This window comes from Vigna unguiculata, chromosome 4 (assembly GCF_004118075.2).
Source record: "Vigna unguiculata cultivar IT97K-499-35 chromosome 4, ASM411807v1, whole genome shotgun sequence".
In the NCBI taxonomy this organism is placed as follows: domain Eukaryota; kingdom Viridiplantae; phylum Streptophyta; class Magnoliopsida; order Fabales; family Fabaceae; genus Vigna; species Vigna unguiculata.
Window position 1 is genome coordinate 36,894,862 of NC_040282.1, and position 21,747 is coordinate 36,916,608.

Sequence of the window (21,747 nt, forward strand, 5' to 3'; positions counted from 1 at the left end):
TTGTGAACTTTTTAAAATTTCTCAATTTTTTGAAACATTGAAAATTTTATCATAAAAATTTAAAAAAAAAAATTAAGAACAAAAAGCGAGCTGACCTGCACTTACGCGGAACATGTTAGACTTTTCAACTCGTGTTGAAATTGCAGGGCGGCCGACCCACATTGTACGAGCTAAGTGCAAGCTAGGCCAAAATAAGCCAAATCAACCCGTATTACCATCCATACTCATACTCACATATATTAATATTTTATACCATTTTCCATATTCTAACTTTTACTTATTTTCTATGTTTATAGACGGGAACTATACTAATTTTAAGTTTTTGTTTAAGTCTCGTTGGATAAAAACAAAAACATTGAGCATTATATAATAATAAAATTAATTTTTTAATTTAGAGGTGGCATCCATCTCTAATATGTAAATTGATGTTAGAATTTGTTTCCCATATTAACCAAGTGAACAACAAGTTATATTCTTTACATAACTTTTGTCGGTTTATGTTCAAAATTGTAATATTTAGAATTTTATCCCTCATTAAATTAAAATATTTGTTCCTCATTATATATATATCAAAGTAATTTCACATAACCCATAAAGTAAAGCATGAGGGTGTGCTGCATTTGCAACAGTGAAACAACACCATTCATTTAATTCTAATTGGAAATTCCAATCACGTCACGTCATCCAATAACCAATTAAGGCATATGGTTTTTAATTTCATGACAAGATATATGTAGCTGCAATCCACTTTGGTGCATTCCTTTCATTCATGTACTTCATAATTAAATTGGATTTACCATGCGCAGAAAAAAAAAATATATAGCCAAATCATAAAATTTATCATACCCAACATAATTGAATTCCTAAATTTAATAATTAGAGTTCTTTAAAATTCAGAAAAAACATAAATTAGAATTTTTATATAATTTGGAAAATGAGGAGAATCATAAATTTATAATAAGACATGTTTTGATACCGATCGTACAATATGTTTTTCATATAAAACCAAAATTACAGCACAATCAAATATTAATCATTCGCTCATTTTTGTTGAAAATAGAATATGAAGCACAGGAAATAATAAAAATGATGAAAATAGTGAAGGTAACGAAATTAAGAACAAGTATATGACACAAATATAGAAATTATGTACATTAACAGAAAAGCAGTTACGTGACGGCAAATTTTTTTACCTTTCTGCTATATGTGTAAGTGATATTTGGATTGTCCACGTTAAGGGAACTAATTGCTTTAATTTAAGTGACAAGCATGTTAGAATCTTGGATTTGCATGTCTATACGAATTGTGATAATGATATCTGGTATATGAAATTATGGTAATTAGAATTTCCCTGCTTGCTTGAGAAAGTGTGATGCTTGGTATTGTTTTCATATCAAATTGACATTAATATTGTGATGAATCTGAGTATGATCTATGTGGGTATCCGTAGAGGATCTTGGGATGTTTGATGTCATTTTTGAATTGAAGAATTATGCAGAAATCACATTTTGCATAATTATGCAAACTTGTTGGACGAGTTTTCAAATCAGAAGCTCCTAGACATTGGAAGTTGTTGGACGAAGCTACTCACAGGACGAGTTTCAAAGTCAAAGGCTTTCTAATTTGGAAGCCGTTGGACGAGTAATTATCGCTGAACGAATTATTTAAAAGATTTTCTTCTAGAGTCATAATGATTAACTCTTGGACGAACCATTTGTTTGCTAGTCGAAAATGACAAATTTTTACGTCTCGTCTAACGAGAAAATGTACACGTTGAGTAAATAGATCAGAATCTAAAAATTTACTTATTGAGTTATTTGAACAAGATCTTGGATGTTATAGTGTTTATTTTGATAACTGATTGATGAAGGAGTATATGATGATACTAATTGAAGGAGAATTAGTTAGGGTACTATAGTGTAAGCATCGATAGATAAGTATTCAAGGAGAATTAGCGAATGTTTTTGGAAGCCTCCAGTACCTATAATATTTGGAGGTTATACTGAGGAGGTTTTAAACCTCTATTACATGTAGAGACTCCAAAAGAACTTTGGTAAAAAAATTTAAACCTATAAGAAATGTGACATTTTTATAAGAGATATTATTGTTTATAGTGAAGAATTTTATTATAAAGTTATTTTATTTCAATATAAGATCTTGAAAGATTGGTAATTTAACCATTCATAATAATAAAAATGAAAAATTGTTTTTCATGAAATAATTTTCAATTTAATTTAATATATACAAATGGGAATTTTTTTTAGGAGTGTCATCGTGGTCATAATCATTATAAATTGTTATCCCTAACTATTTAAGAGTATTTTTTATGTATAGTTCATCACATTTTAAAATTTAGAAATTAATTATAATTTTTTATTTATAATAATAATTATTTCAATAATTCATATATTTTTATTTTATAATTTAGTATTTAGATCAATTATTATAGTAATTAATAACTTCTTATTACTAAAATTAGTTCAGTGAAACATGTTCTTCCAGTGATAAACATCACCTTTTAATTTGGGTCGTTACATAGACATCACCTTACAATTGTTAAATTGTTAAAATAATAAATCATTTTTATTACTAACTTATAACCATTATATAACAAATCATTATAGAAATTATTCAGAAAAATTATTTCTCCAGTATGAACCATGAACTGACGTGAATACTCACAAACTTTTCCCAATGGTTTTTACGGCATAGATATATCTTACAATAATTTTGTTATGTAAACGACGGCTTTGCAATAACATTTAAATACATATATGTAATAAATCCACCCTTACACAAGGCATCAAACTTTAAGGTTGAACAACACAATTTTCTTACAAATTACAACATGTTTATTAACAGAACTACATTTTATTTACTAAAATGGTATTCCTTAATTACCATTGTCACTGTTCATTTTTGGTTAGTTAGGTTCATGCTAAAATCCCATAGTTTCTTGGCCAAATCCATGTCCCTTCCATCCAAAGATGTTTCTGAAACATTATTATCTGCAAAATACTTGCCACTCATTCCACTCACTTGTGGGTGCAATGCTAAATAGCATGTTGTTGATGCTCCCTATCATCATGTAATTAAGACAATCAAATGGTAAGACAAAACTATAGTTATTCAACAGTAAGAGTTAAATGTGTTAAACTTTTAAGTAACAAAAAAAAATAATCTATTTTCATAGTCATTCAACTTACTTGCTGCACATTTTTCAACACAAATCGCTCTAGGTAACGAATCACAAATGGACCTAGAATATTCTTTATACCTGCACAAACCATACAAAGATGGCGATAAAACTGAAGGTGTATATCATCTTATGGAAAAAGTATACTTGGAAAAAAATATACCTTACCTATGCGCTGATGTTGAATACATACTTATAAAAACATGTAAGTTTGAATTCATTAGGTAGAACAACTAATGAATTGAACACAATTATTGTCATTTTTCAAGCAATGTCATTGTTTATGTACAAAATATAAGATTAATACCAAAACACTGTGTTGAAAGTTTTGGAAGATATCTCAAAGTAGAAGATTATATATAGGGATGTCAAAAAAATATGTATCTACGGGTATTTGCGAATAAAGTCTGTAACGGGTATAAAATGGATATTGAAAATAAATATTCACGGATGATGGGTATGGATATTTTTTTATACCCGCATGTTAATGGGACAGTATGGATATCATAGTATCCATACCCATGGATATCCGTATTTGCTATATTCTAATTTAAATTAAAAAATTATTAAAATATTAACACATTGATTTTGAATGAGTTATTTTTTATCAAATAGTTTTAAAAAATCTTCATTTATTGGTAAATTGTCATTCAACACTATTTAAATGAGTTATTCTCACTCTGTTTGAATTATAAAGGTTATGCATTGTATTTTTATTTGAATTTATGGTTAAATTTTTTTATTAAATATTTTTTTTTTGTAAATATCGGCGAATACCTGTGAATATCCGTAAATATTCAAAAAATATGCAGGTACTCACATAACGGATGCACGGATATGGATACGGTACGGGACAAATATTTATCCAGTGAAAAGGATACGAGAGAGCTACTACCTGTAACTTACCCGCCCCGTTGACATCTCTAATTGTATAGATCTAATAATTTAAATATTTAGAAATTTAAACACGGTTATTTACATAATTTTCATGTAGATTGTAAATTTATATAAATATATTACCTGTCAATAATCGATTGTGAAGATATATATTTGTAGTAATAACTCCTGGATGAAGAGAATTCGCAGTAATATCTACTCCATCTTCCTGGTCAATTTTAATATTGAAAAAAAAGTATTATGTAAATATCACAAACAAATATTTAATTCATCTTGTTGTTTCTTAATTTTGAAAAGTTACATCATAAACAAGAAAAACAACCTTTTATAAGCTTTCATTTACTGTCCTAACTATTTCCTATACATTTTTTCAAAATACAAAATAATGTGCTATTAGGTGGTGCTTTTATTGATAAAATAAAAATAAATATTTTTGTCAAATAAAAAAGAAGACGAGAAACTTAAGCTTTTTAGGTCAAAAGTTAACAGTTTAAAACTTTTGTTAAGGCTGAATGGGAATCTCTGTAACAGCAAGGCTCACCAGGTTTTGTCTTAAAAGAGAAACTAAAGGCTCTGAAAAGGTGAACTAAACAGTGGAAGCAACAGCTTGGTAGCATATTAATGAACAAAACACAGATGTTAGGAGAGAAATTAATGAGAGATAAAATGAAGAGTACAAAGGTTCAGAGAGGAAATATGAAATAAAAGGAAATGTTTGGGAGACAGAGTTATTGTAGGGTGTGGTTGGAGCAAATGAGGTCATAGATATGAGAAGTAAGAAAGGTTGTTTTCTTTTCAAGATTGACTTTGATGATTTAGTTGAAAGGTCTTCCAATTTTAAGTCAGTTGAGATAAACATAGTTAGGATCATCGTCATTTTTAAGATATTGTTTCATTTGAAATTTGGAATTCCATAATAATTTTGTCTTTAAAAGGTGTTTTTAAGGAATAAAGGAAGACTGTATATTTAAATTGTTCTTGATCTTGTTAGAGATTTGACGTCAACTAAAGATAAATCGAGTCTACAGTATAGTATAAGTGGGTGTAAACATTATCTTTTAAACCAGTTTTGTAAACTTAAGTTAGGCTTAAAGTTCAATTCTTAACATAATATCATAGTCACGAGTTTGAATTTGTTCTAGCTAGATTTTGTATTTGTTTAACCTATTGTGTCATATATCCACTCTTTGATATTTGTTGTTTGTTAAGTCTATATTGTCACCTATACTATCAGGTTGCTATCGAACCACACATTAGTGTCTAGTCTCACACTCGAAATGTATGTTTCGACGTGAGGGACATGTTGGAGATCTCACATTAGCTAAAAATAAAGTGAATTTATAGTATATAATAGGATGCAAATTTCACCTTATAAATTAATTTTGTAAAGTTGAGTTAAACTTAAAATTTAGTTCTTAACATATCTTAAATTCTAAACGATATAAAACTATTAAGAGAATGTGAAGGATATCTAACAATTTTTTATGTAGTACTTGTAAGAAATTAACGAAGATGGTAATTAACTACAACTAAGAGGAACAACCCTACGGTTCATAAACTCAGATTCTAAGTACGGAGGTTGGAGAAGCATGTTAGTTGGTATTTATTTATTTATTTCTAAAAACTAATAAAGCATAACAACTCTTTCTTAGGGTTTTAGTATCTCCAAGTAGAAACTAAGCCTTTTTTTCTTCTGATTTTTACTATAGACAACCACATTGTTTCATTAATTATGGTTAAAAGAACTTATGAATTAAACAAAATAATGAAAAGTTGAGTGTTGTAGAACCTTGAAACGTCTTGCAAGTTCATTGGCATGTAAAATGTTAGCAAGCTTTGATTGTCCATATGCACGCCACTTGTTGTAACTATAACATATAAGAAAGCAAATGAATTATGAAAAACACTTATACATAGTTTGTAATCATACTGTAATTCTAATATTTTTGTATATGCAGAAATTTTTATATCTTAAAGATGAAATAGAAATATTGTATAAATTATAAGAAAACGATACATTTTACTTAAGTCATCAATAGAAGAAATATATTCAACAAAATTACCACTAATAATGAAAGTTAATACTAATGTTTATTGGGCCTTGCTAACCAGTGTCCTAAAGACACTGATTAAGGATAATTAATATATATTGAATCTTACAAAAATATATAGATAAGTGTAGTATTAAATAAAATATGATCTAATAACAATTAATGCACCTTTATTTTATTTAAAGGACAAAAATGTCAAATATTGTACAGGTGTATTTAATATTTTGTTTAATGTTCACAAATAAAATTTAAAAACCAATTAAATAATAAAATAACTATATTTTAATGTTGCTAAAAATTAAATATAATTAAACATAAAAAAATTTAAATTAATAGAAAAAACAACAAAAAAAATAGTGTTAAACATAAAAAAAATTTACAAAAAAAAACAACATAAGAAAGTTTAAAGTAACATAAAAATCAACAAAAAAAGTAGTGTTAAACATCTAAAAATTTTACAAAAAAAAAGAATAATTAAAGTGTTAATTTGAGATTTTATTAGTTTGTTTTTTTTAGTAAAGATTTTAAAAATTCTAAAGTTTTTGTTTTGTATTAGAAAGTTATTGTCTAAAAATCTAAAAGAATATTTTTGTCTTTATAAAATTTGTTATGTGCATTTATCTATTTTAATTACTGTACTAAATTATTTCAACTTTTAATGTAAGAATGATGATACATTAATTATTCCTTAACCATTACCTTGAGAGCACTGGTTAGCATTCTCCATGTTTATTTTAGTGGTGGATACGAGGTCAACCATAATAAATCAACATTAATTATTGCATCAACCAAAAAAGATAGATATTAACCATGTTGATACTTAGTTGTCATTAAGAATAGTTTATGCTATTTTTTTTTGTCTTGTTATGGTGGAACATTCATGAACCTATTATAAAAAAAAATTTGTATAAGAAGTTTTATAAAAGAAAAAGAAAAAACAAATTAAAATCCACTTCTCCATGGACTTGAGAGGATTTTAATAAGGGAGGGTTTAACTTTCTCATAATAGCATTGATTAACCTATCTAGTTACTAACTGTTGGAATTTTTAGGACTTTTAAAAATATAAGAAATATAATATATATATATATATATATATGATATGTTATACGGAAGAACATATTTTGTATTTTATTGATATATTTATATATAGAACAAAATATCAAGTATAAAATATTTAGAATATTTCACTCCTAATCTAAAATAATAACTAATTTCCTAAAATTGAAACATATATTTAAAATTGAAATATTTCTTAAAAATTAATTTAAATAAAAAAAAATTAAGTAATATTTTCAACACTAACTTAAAAAAATACAAAACTGTTAATTATCATATGATAACGATTGACACAAGTTGAATCGACTAACATAAATTCGAAGTAGTTGGTACCTTGGTGGATCATTAATTTTATCGAAAAGGATTCCTTTAGGATATGTAAATCGATGACCCATTGAGGAGACATTAACAATTCTTCCTTGGATCTTACTTTCTTTTGTTGTTTTCTTCATATTATCCAACAACAGATTTGTTAGAAGAAAATGACCTGTCAAATTATGTTCCACAAGATGCAAACAATGAGATTATATTTTTTCACAATTTCTCAAAGTTTATTTGACAACCCACCGAATAATGTATTGAAATTTAGATAAATTGAGAATATATACCTAAATAATTTACGGCAAATTGAAGTTCAATGTTATCCTTGGATAGCATGAAAGGGGGTGCACAAATCCCTGCATTGTTTCTTAGAATTTAAATAAAAAAAAATTAGAAAGAATTATTTATTACGTAGTGAAATAGTAAATTAGAAAGTTGAATGATCTTACATCAAAATATTCAATGGAAGAGAAGTTGAATTAAACTCAGCTGCAAAATGATAAACAGAGGCCATTGAACTTAGGTCTAACTTCATCACATCAACTTTAGCAGTGGGAATTTGCTTAAGAATTGATTCCTTCACATTATATGCATCAATCATTTCAATCACTCCCATAATCACATGAACACCACGCAATGCAAGAACTCGAGCTGTCTCAGCACCTAAACCACTTGATGCACCTATTGTTCTTTCAACAACAACAACTTCAATCAAAATTTGTATGCATATGTAGCAAACAAACAAAAGGTTATGGAGTTTTTAGTTTTATTATTTAAAAAAATCTATATAAGACATCATTATAAATTTTTACATTTTAACTATGTTTTACCCTGACATTCCAAAACTCATTTCATTATATGAAAATTTTAAATTAAAAAAGAAAAAATTATAAAAACAAAATAATTTCTTTCACCAAAATATAATTATATATATATATATATATATATGTATGTATGTATATGTATATGTGTGTGTATGTGTCAAAATGGATTCTAATCCGTGAACTAATTCGGCTCACGATGGATTTAAGTCCGATTGGGTTGAGAAAATTTCTGTTTTTTAAAGAGTGGGTTGAACTGAACCCGACTCACTTAACTTACAGGTTAAATGGATTCGAACCGGGTTGAGTGGGTTGACCCACTTAACTCACCAACATTTTCTTACAATTTTTTTAAAATTCTTATGTTATACTACTTCTAATTATTTAGGTTCACAATTTTATATTTTTAAATGCAAGAATGTTACTCAATAATATTTGAATAATTTTGAGAATTAGGTAAACACTTTGATTTCACTGTTATAACAAATAAATTAAGTTAATTTACTATCATTGTAATGTAATCAATATACAAAAATAAATTGTAAAAAAAAAATCGTAAGTGAGTCAACTCACTAACCCACCAATCCGTGATGGGTCGAGCCGGATGACAATATTTCTGGTTCACTAAAAAATAAGTCGGGTTGAGTTTATCCATTTTTAACTCAACTCGTGGTGAGCTAATCCGTGACACCCATATATATATATATATATATATATATATTTAAAATAAAATATTTTCTTAAAAGGTAGTCTTGCATTAAGGTTATAGTGTTGAATTCCGTCTCAGCACCATTACATTTATAAAGACGAAGAAGAAATAATCGACTAACTATAAAGATTTTAGGGGTTACAAGAGGAATGATAGGTAAATAAAAAGAACTTAGAAATGTTGAATTTGTGCATTTGTAGCTTTTGTGACAAAGCCTTCCCAAAGACGACATTTATACTTTAATGTTAGCAAGAAAATATTGTATTTGAATGTTTTGTGAGTATCTTTGAATAATAGTGTATTTGGATCTCCTGCTATGGTTGCATAGACATCTCTTGCGTTTGATGCAATTTTAATCAACAACATTTTCATCACATTAGAGGAAGCATAATAAGTTCGACTTATTAGGATAAATTGACATAGTTCAACTTATTATGTTATGTGAGATATTTTTTGAAGTTATAAAAAGATCATATTTTTTATATCTTTTGCAACTATAACGTAAAAATAATCGATACCGTAAATGTTTAAGAACCGACATAATAAATTCCACGTATACATAGTGTTAGGACAACTTGGTGATGCGTGTGATTTGTAACAATCTAATCAATCTAGTTATTGAGCAATGACGGATTCTAGTTTATCCTTAGGAGATCATGCCGCCTAAAATTTTAAATTTCTTTTAAAAGTATATGTAATAAATATTATATTTATGACAATTAAATTATGCGTATTCTTAATTCGTCTTTTATAAATTATAACATTTAATATTAATAAATAAAATATAAAATTAAATAATAAAGAATAAACGAATTTATTGAAATATTTTTTATGTTTTCTATTATTATCAATTTTTCACATATTGTATTTATTTTGTACTCTTATATGTTTTTTTTTATTTGTGAAAAAAAAAAATAGGAAGTTAACCACAAACTCTTATGTTCTGATTTAACATATGTTCTAGTTGAAAATAAAAAAGGTAATTCTCTTTTGTTTAAATTGATAATAAAATATTAATTTAGTAAATAGTATTTTTTTTTATCTTATGAGTTTATTATATATTTATTTTTTTTATGAATATAGAATAAAAATTATGTACTATATTTTGTTATAACCGTTTTAAAGAATGGATTTATTTTTAGAAATAAGAAGAGAAGATATCCGTAAAGACATAAAGATTAAAACAAGACAAATTTTACTTCTTTCACATATTTCGAATCCTTTGTATACTTTCAAACATAATATTAAAGATCCAATTTTTTAGTTAAAAGGACTTTCTTTTATGATTAAAAGAATGATAGATGCAAGGAGGGTTTCATATTAACTCTTTAAAACATATATAAATTTTAAATATATTATTTTGATCCCTCCAAATCTTAAAGTAAAGATCCACAATAGTTACTAAGATATAATGTCATGAGTTATAAGGATGGTTTAATAATAAAGTTAGAAAGGAGGGTATGAGAGGTTGTAATTCAACTTCCTCTACTAATAACTTAGATATTACTTTTTAAGAAGTATTATTGACAATGTTAGTTGTTATTATTTGTTTGTGTGGAAAGTTGAAACTATCTATTTCACCCTCCTTTCCAAGCTCATCACCAACCTCATGCTTTCAAATTGTTCTCAGCCTTCCTTTGAACTTTATCACTAAATCATCTTTATATCTCCTTTTTTATGAAGATAATCTGGTACTTTAAAAATCTGTTACTAAAGTTATTTGGTCAAAATTTATTCACAATGCCGATTTAATTTTTCTTTTAAGAAAAATAACTAGAGTTATTTGATGGAATAAAACAAAAGCAGTTATAAAGAAAACTAGTTATAAATCCCTTTCTAAAATAAAAATTAAACACCAACTTTATCACGACAATAATGGTATGGGAGTCCTTTCTTTTTATGGGATAGTGTTGTTTTTATAAGAATTAATGATAACAAGTGTCTTAAGAAAAAATAGTTATGGAATAATTAATGTATATTTGTTTTATTATTTTTATATTAAAAATTGAAATAATTAAGTCTATTAATTAAAATAATATAAATGCATATAATAAATTTTATAAAGATAAAATTGTCTTTCAAAATTTTAAGATATGAAATAAATAATTTAAAATCTTTAAAATCTTTACTGAAAGTTTAAATAATTAATTTTTTTATATTACTAAATTTATATATTTACAATTAATAATTTCATATATTAAAATATTTTTTGTCTTTTTAATACAGTGAAATGGTTATACGAATCAAATTCCTCTATTTATATATTTTATAAGATAATCTTTTTCTTTACCTCATGGAAAATGTGATGAGTCTTGAACAGAAAAAGAAGAAGATTGAGAAAGAGAAAGAGAAAAAGAGTGACCTGTGACAATTGCAGTGAGAGAAGTAGAATGGATTCGAAGAGTAACTTCTTCTGCAGTGGAAGATGATGAAAACCCAGAATCTCCTTTTCTATTGAATGCCCACATCTTTCTTTTCTACTTCTATATCTTCTCTATTCATTGCAGAAATGCAGTAGCAGTTGCTGATATAAATATGTGTGTGTGCAGTAACACACCTACACAAATCATAAATGAAGGTGTTAGATGGCATTTAGGTGAAAGAAATCACGACCCTACAACTGTGAATTTTTTATTAGCATTTTCTATACTCTAACTTTTATTTATTTTCCGTCTTTATATATAGGAACTTATTAATTTATTGTTGGGAATTGATATGTGAATTTTATTTTGAAAATGAAAAAAGTTATCATCATATTGTCTATTAATTTTTTATGTGTAAATTGAATTCATATTTAGTGTTATATCTAGTTGATCTCGGAAAATCCACTATTTACAAATGGTACTGCAATTGCTCTATTTTTAAATTTGAGATATTAGAGGAAATAGACGAAGTTAATCAAAATAGATATGCTATAGTTGACCTAGCATAATTTTCTTGTCAAATATAATAAAATATGTATTATAAATTAAACGAAAATAGGGAGAATAAGAAAAACAAAATAAAAAGGATTACTTTTATTATAGAGCTAAAATCATTAAAATTTTCCTTTTTAGAAAGGACAAAGAGATAAGTTAAAACTTAGCAGGAAGAAAAAAAATTCGAGAGCTTGCTGACAGTGATACAAATTAATGAAAATTCTGTGCATTAACAGAAAAAAAGTTAACTGATGCAAACTTTCTTCGCCTTCTCTGCTATACGTGTCAGTGGTATTTGGTTGGTGAGAGACTATATAATTAATGCCTATTTTCTTATATTATATTATAGTGTATATTATTTTTGGTATGTGTACCAATTGTTTTGATGAATAAACTCATTGAAATTGACAGTATATTTTTTAATAATATCGCTGTAAATACAGCTAAATATCTTAATCACAGTAATTAAAGATATTGATAGAGAAAAAGATTTTATTAGAAATTCTCAATCTATGCTTTTAGTATACCTAATCCTTTCAGCTTCAGATGTCAATTATAATATAAAAGAAGAAAACTAAGTGCCTTACCTGGTCTAATAGTGAAAATACAAAAAAGTATGAGTTTTGCATTAGCAAAAGTAAATCATAAGTATAAATTTAATATTATTATAATTATTATAAACAAGGCAATTTGTTATATGTTAATTATTATTTATAACATATTTTATTGTTAGTTTATAATTTTAATTTATTTTTCCAACCAATCAATTTAATGTGTAGTATTTCTCATCTATTTTTTATTATCTTTTAATTTATATATAATTGTTTCTTGAGTTATTTTTTTCTTTAATTTATCTTTAAAATGATCCGTTTCTAAATTAATTTAAATATCTTTTTTATTTTTAATTTTATAAAAATAATTTAAATTATTAAATAATATATAAAAGTTATATTATAGTTTACTATACAATTTTATTTATTTATAAAATTACTCTAGATGAATATTCGATATGTCATTTATTTTATAAAAAATATTTTACATAATAAATATTTTACAGAGTTTAATTCAATATAAAAATTAAATAATATATAATTTAGTTTAATTTAGAAACAAAAGATAACCTTGTTTATTTATATATTCTCTATTTATCGAACATAACGATAAGCAGCTATGAATGTTTGTTTATCTTCTCAGCTACCTTCGTTTTTTGGTAACTTCTCAACCACCCAAGTAAGTAGGTTCATCTTAATAAAAACTGAAACTTACTTCCATCCCTCTTTTGTTTGTTTCCAGAAAGAGAATTGTTATACTTAATGGCTTAAATATATTTTTTTTCATGAATTTTCATCCGAAATTAAAATTTGTCTTTATTCAAATATTTGATATATTTTAATTTTTAAACTTAAAAAATAAAAATATGTAATCTTTTTAACAAAATTATGTTAAATCTCTTTGACATGTCAAAAACGTTTTTCGATTAACATTAAAATGAGAAGATGTCAAATTATATAAACGACACAAATGCTAACATAAAACGTATTTAACACATAAAAAAAATATTGAACATAATTAACATATTTCAGACATAAACAAATTTTAATTTTACATTAAAATTCAGAGGTAAAAACTTATTTAACCCAACTTTAATATTGTTGGATAGATGAAAATAATACATCTTGAAAAGTCTTATATTGCCTAAAATAATCTAGTAGGGGTGGGCAAAAAATCTAATTTTCTTTATCCAATCCACTCTTGCTCCAATACAATCCATTTATAATTCATTTTATTAAAAATCCAATCCATTTAAAATCCATTTAATGGATATGGATTTCAATCTAATCTAGACTTTATATATTTTATAGATTGGATATCCATTTTATAAATCAAGATTTTTAAATATGGATAATCCAAAAAATCCAATCCAAATTTTCAATTTAAATTTTTAATTGGGCTAGACTAAAGATTGAGATGGACTAGGCTAAATTCAGACTCAGACGAGCCTTGCTCGACGACCTATACAGACCAGGCAGGCCCACCGACCATAAGAGGTTGGGCGGGCCTAAAGATATGAACGGGCTAGGCAGGCCCGACAAACTGAACGAGTCGATCGGGCCAAACGATCTGGAAAATTCGAGTGAGCCCGATAACCCGAACGGGGCAAGCGGGCCTAATGACCTGATGAGCCAGGTGGGCCTGAAGACCCAAACAGGCCAAGCAAGTTCAAAGATCCAAACGAGCCAACCAGGCTCGAAGACCCGAATGGGTAAAGCGGGCTCGAAGAACCGAACAAGTCAAGCAGGCCCGAAGACCCTAACGGGTCAGGTGGGCTCGAAGAATCGAACGGGTAAGGCGGGCCCGAGGACCTGAACGGGTCAGGAGGACCCGAAGACCCGAAAGGGTCACGTAGACCTAAAGACCCGAACGGACCAGGCATGACCAATGACAAAAACAGGTTAGGCAGTTCAAAGACCCGAACGGGTCAGGCAGACCCAAAGACCCGGACGGGTCTGACGAGTCCAACGACCCAAACAGGTCTGACGACCTACACGGGCCTTACGACCCGGATGGGCACGACGACACGAACGGGTCAGACGACCCAGATGGGCCCGAAGATCCGGACGGACCTGACAACTCGGACGACCAAGACGGGCTCGACGACCCGGACGGGCCCAACGACCTGGACGAGCCTGACGACCTACACGGGCCTTACGACCCAGATGGCACGACGACACGATTGGGCGTATCGATCCGAACGGGCCCTACGAACTGGACGGGCCCTACGACCCGTACGGGCCTAATGACCTTGACGTACCCGACGACCCAAATGGGCCTCACGACTTGAACGTGCCCGATTACCCGATTGGGCCCAACTGTTTGGACGGGTTTGTCCGTTTCGTTTGGCCCGTCCGTATCTCGGGCCCATTGGGGTCGTCCGGCCCGTTCAAATCGTCGAGCCTTTTCGGATCGTCGGGCCCATCTGGGTCATCCGGTTCGTCGATCTCGTCTAGGTCGTCAAGGTCGTCGGGCCCATCTTTGTCATCCGGGGCTTAATGAGACAAGTTTAAAAAAAATCAATTTAAATTTCTTTTATAAAAAATGGATTCTGGATTTTGAACTTGATCCAAATATTTGGATTGGATTTAAATCTTGATCCAAATATTTGGATCTGGATTTAAAAAAAATCCAAACTACTTTTGCTAAAAAAATGGATTTAGATCAAAAATTTAATCCAATTATTTGGATCTAAAATGGATGTGGATTGGATCATTAAAAATCCAATCCATGTCCACCCCTATAATCTAGGGAGTGGATGTTTGAGACAATATAATGAATTTTAAGTTCATAGTGTTTCTTATTGCATTCAAAAAAGGTGATTCTTGAGCATAAAAACGTTAATGTTCTTACAACTATCTTAGTCTTATTCTTGAATATTTACATTTTTTCTGTAATTAAAATTAAAATTTAATAAACAAATATGTTTGATATATAATTATCACTATACTAGAGACCTTCACAGTCAAACAAGGAATATTTTCATCCCAATGTAATTTATTTCATATCATCAAAATTAAAATTTGGATAATCTAATTTCTCTAATCAAATCAATCTAATCTAATTAATAATTACACCTTCAAAATAATATATATATATATATATATATATATATATATATATACACACCAGTACAATAAAGACTTTTGGTCCGATTGTTTTTGATATTTTGTCACGGTTTCAGAACTGAAACATATTAGAACGAGACCAAAAAACGATGGTTTTCGGCCTCGGGAGTGAATCGAAGACAAAACACACCTTTCTACCTCGGTCCTCTATTGAACCGAAGCCTTAGACTCACTTTTCTCCCTCGGTTTTAGAGTGAACCGAAGCCATATAGTCACCAATTTTTTAATTAATTTTAAAATTTGAAGACCTTCTAGCCTTAGTTGTGGTCTGAATCGAGGCCATAGATCCCTTTTTTGTCTCGATTATGGTAAGAATCGAGGCCTAATATACTATTATTTTTAAATACATTTTTTGTTTTATGATTATTCCCACATTTAAACCTGCATATTTTTTTCAGAAACCAGCACAAACTAGAAAAGAATATTTTATGAAACATAACATCATCCACAATCCAAATACCACTACAAAAAAAAAAACTCTTATTACCGACGTCCATATCCGACGGCAAAATCCCATATCTGTCGGTAAAAGCTGATTTTTGACGGAATTTTGACGGCAAAAAATCAGTCGGTAAAATGCTTGTCTGTAACCATTACCGACGGGTGCTTAATCCGTCAGCAATTATCGACGAAAAAATCCTTCGGTAATGACATCTATTACCGACAGATCAATCCGTGGGTAATTCCCGACGGATAAAGGGTTCGTCGGTAGCGTTACAACGACATCTACCGACGGATCCATCCGTTGAAACATCCATCAGTAAATGTTCATCAGACTGCAAAGTCTGTTCTGCATGCTTGCTAAAACCACACCATTAATTGAACAGACCTGCCAATGTTAATCAGACCTGCAAATCATAGACATTCAGAAACAGACCTGCCAATTGTAACATCTGATCCATTCTACATATCTAGTTCAACTCCAACATTAAACATAAACATATATCACACATTAATTAAACATAGTGAAAGTATCAAATTTTTACTACTCAATCAAATAAAAATTAGTCCTCAATAATACTACAAGCAGTCATCCAAATCACATAAGTGAAAGTAAAAAAGTGTTTATTATCAATCAAACTTCTGCAGGAAAGAATCATTAAATAGTTTAAGTTCCATTGCATAGTTGACTTTTTGTCTTGAAGCTCAAATGCAAGTTGTGCATGTTAAAAGAGATATCATGTGAAGTGTTGAAGGTAAAAAGAACCATTGGACTGCACTTAACAAATGCACATGGCAATGAAAAAAAAATGGTAGCCAAGAATCGTGAAATGCACATCAAAGAACAAACAAGAAACAAACTACATCAATTCAATACTACATGACCCATTCTCTAACATCAAAGTACACACTACCCATGCTGCTCCTTACCTGGTTATTTCTTCTTCGATATGCGTTCACCTTGCACTATCAACCTTTGCTCCACCACCTTGTCTCTGGACCCAGACCGGTGCAGCAACAATCGTCAACCAACTTCACAAAACAATGTTTCTTCAACTCTAGCTTCAAATTCAAACCAATTGGAAACAAAATTAAACAAATTGAACACTGATTCTCAATTAAAACAGGTCTAATTGGATTGAACATCCCCTGAAAACAACACTTTCCCAAAACGCACTTGTTTGATGCTGACGAGAGAGGTGGTGGTTGCGACGAGCTCGAGGGCAAGTAACTGGCCAATGCGAAACGAAACTCCTCTTCCACGAGCAGGAGCGTACGCGTGCCTTTTGCTTTCTTATGGTGGCTCGCTGGCGAACATAATGGTAGGGCAACGGTTTGGTAGGGCTTACATGAAGAATTGGCAGAGGGCTTCGGTGAACGATTGTGGCGGAGTGAAATTGGGGCAAATGAAAGGGAAAGTGAAGGACTGAAACTGTGGCTTAGATGAACGGTGGTGGTGGCGTGAGAAGGGAAAATGGAGGAGAAAGCAAACGAAAGTGAAATTGGGGGAGGGAATGTCAATTGAATTACTGATTTAATCGACAACATTACCAATGACCGCAATCCGTCAGTAAACAATATGATGGCATACTTTACCGACGGATACTTCCATCGGCACATTCCAAACCAAAATTGGTCGGTAATTCCGCTGGTAAAGTAATTCACCAATATCATTCTCATCCTTTCCCGACGGATTTAAGTCGTCAGTAATTTCGTCGGTCATCCATCAATAAAGCCGTCAAAAATTTATCATTACCGACATAAAAAAATTTGTCAGGAAAAGGTCGTCGGTAATAAAACTTTTTTTTGTAGTGTACATTTAAAAGGACAATTGGAAAATCATCCACAATCTAAATACATATCCTAATCAATAATATTGTACATCTGAATTATAAATTTGGCACATGCTATCCTACCAAACTTTATTGACTTCACGGAAATTGGTGCAGGACTCTTGAATGTCTACAAAATCAGACATTAACTTAAGTTAGTATATAGAAAGACAATATTGTAAAGTATTCGTTTTAATTCAAATATATATTACTGTTTCCCAATTAATTGTATTACTAGCACGCACAATGGTTGTCATCCATAGCATTATATAGTAACCACACTCATATGAGTCGGTTTGTTTATTACACTACATTATATCAATAACATTACAATTAATTAAGGAAGAAAATCAAATCAAAAAATTATAAATATATGGATAAAAATATCAAACCTGGAGGAAACACCATGCAAGACATTTTGCCTTAGCCGTTGATCTCCCTAACAACATGTTATGTCCAACAACCGAACTATGATAAAGAAAATAAGTTAGGATACTTTTACATAACAAAGAATATTCATAAGATTGACATTGAGGTTCTTACCAATCTATCACTTGTCTAAGATGGTTGGGGGGAGGGCGGTGTAAAGAGCAAAATCACACAATAAGGTTCTCCCTTTGGGAAACCACAAGTAATTGTCAATGACTCCTAAGAAGACAATTAATTTATTGTTATGCATTAAAATGATAGATTATATTCAGAAGTTAACAAAAATGACTTACCTAGCAACATAAGGAACAAAATAAATTTCTCTTCCGCGTTTAAAGCATTTGGTCACATATGCTTGGGTGTCATCAAACTTGTTGCCTTCATGGTATGTTGGGTGTCTACAAACTCATATAGATCATTCAGCCCCATAGTTTCAGTGACACTAGACTGATACTTAAACATAAAATTGATTTGATATAAGTAAATAGATAAATAAATCAAATAACTATATATAATGACTGAAAGACTTACATCATCCATAACGAATAATGGTAATATTCAGTGCCTCTTGTCCCCGTGCAAGCTCCAAGATATCTTGGGAATACAAGTAAAGTGGGATCTCAAGGTCTCTCCCAAAAATGTCAGAATCCCAAGGAACCTGCATCGACTTATCATTTATGATTTCAACAAGTTGGATTAATGTACCAAGAGGATCGTCCAAAGAGAGAGGAATCTTCTTTGGTTTAGGATTTTCCTATACTGGTTTTGCTGCCACTTGAGGCCAAACATGAAATAGCCAATGGCATTTTTGAAATATTAGCCAAGTTTTTGGCACTGGTTTTTAGTGAACCGAAGCATAAAACCCTTTTTTGCTTCGGGTGTATTGTGAACTGAGGCATAAAAGTTGGTTGGAATTGCAAAAATGCCACCACACCATTATATGCTTCGATTCTTGGATAACCAAGGCATATAAGGTGAGTTAAAAATAGAAATATACATTGGTGATATATATATATATATATATATATATATATATATATATATACATATATATATATATAATCACATGGTAATACAGAAATAAAATAATTTAAATAAAAAATATGAGGTGTACAAAGTTTAGATGTTGGGCTTATGAAAATAATATATCTTGAAAAGTCTCACATCACCTAGGATAAGCTAGGGAATGAGTGTTGGTAACTATAAAATGAACTCTAAGTCCATGGTGTTTCTTGCCCCAATCAAAAATACTTTAAACTTGTATTGACTTTTCTTATACTTTTACAGTAGAGCATTGTGAGGTTTGGGTTGAATTCTTGTTTTAAAGAGTGTGAGTGTACTTAGAGTCAAAAGGCATAAGAGGTTTTTGTCAAAGGGCATTGGAGGATAGTCTGTGTTGTGCAAATGTTCATATAGTGTTATTCTCTAGTTTCTTTAAACAACGGTCATGGTTTTTCTCCAGTTTTGGAATTTCCACATTATATTTGTGTATACCTTTGTGTTTGTCTTATTTCTCTATTAATAGAGTGATTCTTGAGGGTAAAATGCAGTGTTTTTCCCAACAAGTGGTATCAAAAGTTATAGTTGGGTAGGATTTTTTCTTAGTATGCTCTATGGTTGCAACTTAGTCTGATCTTCCACATTAGAAAAGATTAATTCCTTATTGTTGGAGAATCATCCTTGGTTGTTGAGTTGCAATAACATTTGCAAGTGCGGTCAAATGTGACATAGAGAAATTTGATGGAAGGATGAATTTTGGCTTGAGGCATACTCAAGTCAAAGATGTGTTGGTTCAATATGGATTACACAAGGCATTGAAAGGAAGCTTCTGACATGAAGGAAGAAGAATGGGAGGAGTTAGATTTGAGAGCTGCTACTACAATTCGTCTATGGTTGGCTAAGAATGTTCTTGCAAATGTGCAAAAAATGTTGACAACAAAGGAACTTTGGGAGATACTCGAAGGTTTATCAGGCAAAGGGCATCTCAAATAAATTGTTATTGAAGGAAAGGTTTCATAACCTACGCATGGGTGATGATACAAAAATATCTAATCATCTTAGTATTCTTAATGAAATTGTCTCTGAATTAGAGACGATAAGGGTTAAGGTCGAGGAAGAAGATATAGCACTAAGACTCATTTGGTCTCTTCCGTCCTCCTATGAGCATATCAAGCCTATCTTGATGTATGGCAAAGAAACATTGAGTTTTGATGAAATTGCTAATAAGATCTTTTCTGAAGAGATGAGGATGAAAAGTATTGAAAGCATGACAACAAACTCAATGATGAATTTGAGAAGTGTGACACATGGGAACAAAAACCACATAATGAAAGTGGTGTGTTGGACTGATGAAAATAATACGTCTTGAAAAGTCTCACATCGACCAAGATAAGCTAGGGGATGGGTGTTGATAACTATATAATAGACTCTAAGTCCATGGTGTTTCTTGCCCTAGTCAAAAACACTTTAAGCTTGTATTTGACTTTTATTATACTCTTGTAGTAAAGTGTTGTGAGGTTTGAGTTTAACTCTTGCTTTAAAGAGTGTGGGTGTACTTGGGATCAAAGAGCATTGGAGGATAGCCTATGTATTGTAAACAATTTTATATAGTATTATTTTTGTTGGGAATCCAAGTGTGAGTCTATGTCCCATATTAAGTAAAAATGAGAAAATTGAGCACCATATAAGGATCAAGGCCCATAATCCCATTGCCTTAAGGTTTTGGGTTAAGAGTGGTGTCAATCTCTTATGTGGTTGAGTTCATGCTCATTGGTGTTAAATCTCCCTAGTGATCCTCTCTCAAAAGACCCAACAGTGGTATTAGAGCCTGGGTTCGTGTGGTGACCAGCTCAGACGAGGCCCTTATCGAAAGTCTTCATGATAGTGGATTAGGTAAGCAAGTCCCGTTAAGAAGAACGGCGGTACAAACAAAGGGGTACTCGATAGTTAGCTCGAAAGGAAAGTATCAATGTGAAGGGATTCACATTTGAGGGGGGTAAAAATGAGAAAATTGAGCACCATATAAGGATTAAGGCCCATAAACCCATTATTTTACGATTTTGGGTTAAGAGTGGTGTCAATCTCTTATGTGGTTGGACTCATGCTCATTGATGTTAAATCTCCCTAGTGATCCTCTATCGAAAGACCCAACAATTTTCTGATTGTCTTTAGACATAGGTCATGGTTTTATAATTTACTATATCCTTTTTTAAAATAATATTATTTATATGATTCCAAATTATCCATACAATTTTCATTTATATACCTCTCCAAATTGTCCATATAATTGTTTTCTATACAATTGGAAATGTTGTTTAGGCTTAAAGTGATGCACATTACTCGTTTCTGCCCATCTATTACAATGATTCCACACTTTTTATGAAACATTGCATGT

At 30.1% G+C, this 21,747-nt stretch overlaps 1 protein-coding gene across 2 annotated transcripts; it reads right to left on the reverse strand.

Moving 5' to 3' along the window:
* Nucleotides 1-2,662: 2,662 nt before the first annotated feature.
* On the reverse strand, nucleotides 2,663-11,557 carry LOC114181229 (short-chain dehydrogenase TIC 32, chloroplastic-like). 2 transcript variants are annotated; one of them, XM_028067624.1, is made up of 8 exons: nucleotides 11,416-11,557; nucleotides 7,973-8,204; nucleotides 7,811-7,890; nucleotides 7,536-7,689; nucleotides 5,883-5,961; nucleotides 4,217-4,301; nucleotides 3,207-3,277; nucleotides 2,663-3,078 (listed from the first exon to the last, which is right to left on the reverse strand). In XM_028067624.1, exons 1-8 carry the CDS (start codon nucleotides 11,519-11,521, stop codon nucleotides 2,914-2,916), a joined length of 972 nt encoding a protein of 323 aa, XP_027923425.1. In that variant the 5' UTR covers nucleotides 11,522-11,557; the 3' UTR covers nucleotides 2,663-2,913. The 2 variants fall into 2 exon arrangements, with proteins under 2 accessions (XP_027923425.1, XP_027923426.1); XM_028067625.1 differs by having other exon boundaries at nucleotides 7,973-8,212; nucleotides 11,416-11,539.
* Nucleotides 11,558-21,747: the final 10,190 nt, after the last annotated feature.

What these genes read in the sequence shown, in the direction of transcription:
- LOC114181229 (XM_028067624.1), bottom strand. Translation starts at nt 11,521, where the DNA reads ATGTGGGCATTCAATAGAAAAGGAGATTCTGGGTTTTCATCATCTTCC. An exon ending in TCTCACTGCAATTGTCACAG is followed by an intron (nt 8,205 to 11,415) that starts GTCACTCTTTTT and finishes AAAGAACAATAG; the next exon opens with GTGCATCAAGTGGTTTAGGT. An exon ending in TCACAATCGATTATTGACAG is followed by an intron (nt 3,278 to 4,216) that starts GTAATATATTTA and finishes TGGTTTGTGCAG; the next exon opens with GTATAAAGAATATTCTAGGT.